The 4793-nt window shown below is 33.5% G+C and overlaps 1 protein-coding gene across 1 annotated transcript; it reads right to left on the bottom strand.

The window, feature by feature from the left end:
* Positions 1–2882: 2882 nt before the first annotated feature.
* Positions 2883–3588, bottom strand: LOC119666460 (protein tweety-2-like). Its single transcript, XM_038075736.1, has 3 exons — positions 3363–3588; positions 3059–3310; positions 2883–2918 (listed from the first exon to the last, which is right to left on the bottom strand). The coding sequence occupies exons 1-3, from the start codon at positions 3555–3557 to the stop codon at positions 2883–2885; spliced, it is 483 nt and encodes a 160-aa protein (XP_037931664.1). The 5' UTR covers positions 3558–3588.
* Between the last annotated feature and the right edge of the window lie 1205 nt (positions 3589–4793).

Here is a 4793-nt window from a genome sequence, read left to right as displayed (position 1 = left end):
CGAAGGCCAATTGTCGAAAATTGTTGAGTCAGTCCAATCCGATTGACATGTAAGAACAATTTCGATTGCTTAAGAGCTAAATATTGCACAAAAAACTATTTTAACCATTTAAAAAAGGCCCGATATAAAAAGAAGCTTGTAGGCTTTGCCCCACTTAATTCAATTGTTTATTTGTTTACTTAAAATAATTTAATTTCGAGTAAAATAATTATACGTGTACGAATGGCAATCGAATAACAATCATCTTTTTCTAAATAAAAATATTCTTAGCTTTTTACAAATTCTTCTGCCTGACCAACTCATTTCATTTTCAATATTTTATTTGTTTATGTTTGCATGGCCAACTCATATTATTTTCAATGTTAAATGGTGAATATGCAACCGCCACAAGCTCGACGTATGGGTGCCACACGAGTTAATACAAAAAAACCTCATAGACCGAATTTCCATCTGCGAATCACTGTTGAATCGCAACAAATTGACCCATTTTTTAAGCGGTTGGTAACTGGTGATGAAAAATAGTGACTGATCACTTACGACAACGTCAATCGAAAATTTTCCTGGTCGAATCGCAGTGAACAGGCTGAAACAGTGGCCAGATTGACGGTCAGGAAGGTTTTGCTGTGTATTTGGTGGGATTTGCAGGGAAACATCCATAAGCTGTTCTCCTACGGCAAAAATCTTGTCTCGGAACTGTATGATAACAATTGAACAGTTGAACCGTCTAAAGTAAGCAATTGCCTAGAAACGGCTAGCTTTAGGTAATAGGAGAGGAGTTGTGTTCCACCAGGAGAATGTCAGGCAATACATATCGACAATGATTTCCCGAAAGCTCCGGGGGCTTGGTTGGGAAGTTCTTATACATCCAACTTATAGTCCAGACCTGGCACCAAGTGTTCTTGTCGATGACGAAGGAGTTTTCTGGTGAAAAATTCGCTTCAAGAGAGGGTTGCCAATTGGAACAATGACTTCTATGAGAGAAGTATTATCAAATTACCTTTAAAGTGGCAACAAGTTACCGAACAAAACGGCGCATTTTGTCCTAAACTAGATCATTGTACTTATGGTACAATGCTTACAACCACTTTACAAACACAACAACCTTAGCGCGAAGAACAGAAAGCTGATCTACAGCCAGATAATTACACCAGCACTACATTATGGGTATGTCGCGTATAGCAACGCTTCCGACTCTACTATTCAGAAGGCAGGCTTTCCGAAGACTCTTCAAAGTGCCATGGTACATCCACACGATTGCCATGCTAAGAGACCGGTCAAAAAATACATAAGGGACAGAGCTGTGAAGCTATATGCGAAAAGCGACAGGCTACCCTACTTAGCACTATCTAATCTCAGAGTAATCGCTAACCGCACGGGGCGGTACGTAGATCTTAGATCAGTCATTGAATAGTCACGAAGATTATGAGGAATATACAAATTAGTCAGTGAGATGGGTGAGACTCTGCAGAAACCCCCAGCTATCAAATAGTAAAAGTGCTCAGATGCACTAACTCGGAAAAGGCTCAACATAACATTTTCTATGGTAAATAAATCTTCAATTTCATGCAAAAATAATGGATTTTATTTATAAGAACTAACACATAAAAACAAAAATTTAAATAGAACATTTATTGAACTTTGAATACTTAATATGGCAATTATTTCTAATTATTTAAGTCAAAAAATCAAAGATTTGAAGTTCAAAAATTATTATTATTTGAACAAATTATACTTCATTTACAATATTACACTAAACCTTGTCATTTGACGTAAGTTATTTGAATGAATCATTTCTGTTCTACTAAAAGTTTTGCTAAAGAATTTTTTTTTTTGAGAAACGTAGGCTGCCTTTTCGTGCAATACAACTTTTAATGAGGATTAGCAACACATCCAGCAACATTAAAACGCTGGTTCAATGGTTCGCGCGTGCTCGTCGTTTTCTCCACGAGGAATGCTACAACATCGATGCAGTGCGAAAAATGATTGAATGGATCCGGCACGTTACATGCCGGGAGTTAGAGGCGTTGTTGGTAATTAGTGGGACCAGTATTCAATTTTATATATACAATTAGCTGTTCTCGAGGCCGAGGCAGTTCAAAATACGTTTACGACATTGTGACAGGTGAATTATGGATCTATGTTCGAAATAAAAAAACAATCCACTGTTTTGGACTTTTCAAGTGAGCAGAACCCGACAACAGTTGCAAATCCACCCAAATAATTGCGTTGTTTCAGACAAAACGCAACTGTACCACCTGAACAATGTAAGTTTAAGTGGGGGAACTTAAACTTACGCCGATAGTCTTCAGAAAATTGAGAAAAACCAACCGCCGAAGGCAAGATCATCCTCCACCATGACAATGTGAGCTCCCACACATCAGCTCAAAAGTTGTTTGAGCACTCAAAACGTCAAAATTATTAAATTATAAGTCATCCAATTTACAATCCTGACTTTAGAAAACATTTAACATTAAGAAACAAAATGTGTGGCTGTTTCAAAACTTAGTTAGATCGAATGCAAAAAGTATTAACCATCATGGAGAAAACTTTAAAAAAACAATCACTGTTACTGTTTAATTACTGTGTTTATTAGGCCCAAAAATTAAAAGACAACCCTCGCAGCACTTTCTATGATACCGTATATCTCAGGTACCATTGAATTTTTTTTTTATGTGAAGCCGCTTGCATTACGAACTCGCACTCAAGTTCCTCTAATAGTAAATAAACTAAACCACTTTTCCTTTTCATAGAGTCTGTTTATACTGGGAGATAGAATTTGCAAATAGATTCAATAAAAATTGTAACAAATAAGTTTAATTTAATAAAAAAAAATTGCTTATTACGTTTTGCAAATTGAAAAATATTTCGGATTTCATACAATATTAGATTTTTCTTGCTAAAACAGTATTTGTATTCTTCTAAAAAAATATTGCGACAGAAGTATTATTGCAAACAATATTTAAAACTTGATTATAATATTTCTAATATATATTATGGGTATACATATTTATGTTACACATAAAATATTGTGTAACATAAAACTTGTGGATTTACTTACCATGCCTACTTGACGGCACATAAACTCATGAGGACGCATACAAAAGTCACCTGCCGCTACAGATGATGCCAAATATATGCCAGCTAATAACCAACATATGATGATGCAAAATAAACCGGAAACACTAAAGAATATTAACGCACAACGTGAACGTCTTGCTACACCTATTACAAGCACAGTACATAACAATAACAACATTGTGAGAAAACCCAACGTAGCGGGCCAACGTATTGATTCGTATAATTCACCAAGCTGAAATTAAATTTTATTAATTTAATGCAATTATTTTCGGTAAAATACTAACATGTAATAGACCCATTAGTGACGTGTCGTTTTCACTGCCCTTCGTTTTCATAAAATATATAACCATATTGTCTAGACTTGTTACGGCTCTTGACGTATTTTCTCGTACTAGACCGCAGGTTTCAATAAGTAACATTACTGCTGTTTGATTGTATTGTACTTCTTCAATTTGTGCTTCGATTCTATGCTGAGCCATTTTTGATTCGAGATCATGTTTGATTGATTCCGTCTGTAATAAGTTTTTGGAATTGAAATGAGATATATATTTAATAATATAAAGTATGAAATAATTAAAATATAAACTAATTAAAGTATAAATTAATTAAAGAATAAACTAATGATATAGTAACATCAAACCATACTTGGATAATTCGTTTGTGAAATATCAAGGTCTTAAGGTATTTTTAGAAATTTTTTTTAAATTCTTAAACCAACAAATAATCCCAATTTTCAAAAAAATAAAAACGTTCAGTTTTTCCCACCAGAACTCAATATGCAGTTTGCAGTTTCTATCGTTCAGAGATTCTATCAAAAACCTTGTCAACAACAACTATTACTCTGGATTATTATTGTTAGGGGATGTCGCACTGCGACCGTCGGGTCTATTGTGCCCCATTACTCTAGATAAGTTCGACAAATATTAATTTCACATATAATAGAAATACATATAATAGAAATACATATAATAGAAATACATATAATTTTGTTGATTCAGTGAAAAATCGCCCTCTTAAAGCGCAGTTAGGCAGTCGCCCTTTTTTCGTTCGAATAGCTCCTTCTGTTTTAATGAAGCTAATCACTTTGTTAAACGAACAAAAAAAAAAAAACGCAGAGTATGCATTTATAATTTTTGAGAGTTTTGATAGCTCAGTAGGTGGTATCTATAGTTAGTTACTAAATTTTGCGCTATTAGCTTAATCTCTTAATCATTCTGAAATACATTAAACCATTTGAACAACAATATTAAATTATTAATATTAAATTGGTTCAAACAAATCAATCTATCAAAATATAGAAAAGTTTCATAGATTGCGACTTGACTTCATGAATCTAGTGTACATTTGATTAAAGCAAATGTTAAACACAATTGCTTTAAAATACAGATAATATTGTACATGAGCAGTACAGTATATACAGTATCATAAACTTTATTTATGGGCGAAGTATTTGCAGTTTAGTTTTCAGCTTTCAAAATCGGTAAAAACATAAAAACGACAGAAAAATATTATTTTATATTATTTAGGCCGTGTGCGAGTTGATCTAATTTGCGTTCTAATTAAGGAAAATTCTAAGTTGTGTCGATAATGTAGTAAAATGTTGGTATTCAGAATATTTTCAACATGACTAAATCGAACTTAATTGGTAGACCGCCAGGGTTGCCACTTTAATATTTTCATAAGATGTTTTATAAATAAGAAAAATGAATTTAAGT

Source organism: Teleopsis dalmanni, chromosome 1, assembly GCF_002237135.1.
Source record: "Teleopsis dalmanni isolate 2A chromosome 1, ASM223713v2, whole genome shotgun sequence".
NCBI classification, from domain to species: Eukaryota; Metazoa; Arthropoda; class Insecta; order Diptera; family Diopsidae; genus Teleopsis; species Teleopsis dalmanni.
Note: the sequence above shows the minus strand (reverse complement) of the source record. Positions and strands in the feature narration are given on the sequence as shown.

What these genes read in the sequence shown, in the direction of transcription:
- LOC119666460 (XM_038075736.1), bottom strand. Translation starts at nt 3,557, where the DNA reads ATGGCTCAGCATAGAATCGAAGCACAAATTGAAGAAGTACAATACAAT. An exon ending in CACTAATGGGTCTATTACAT is followed by an intron (nt 3,311 to 3,362) that starts GTTAGTATTTTA and finishes ATTTAATTTCAG; the next exon opens with CTTGGTGAATTATACGAATC. An exon ending in TGTGCCGTCAAGTAGGCATG is followed by an intron (nt 2,919 to 3,058) that starts GTAAGTAAATCC and finishes ATATTTTTTTAG; the next exon opens with AAGAATACAAATACTGTTTT.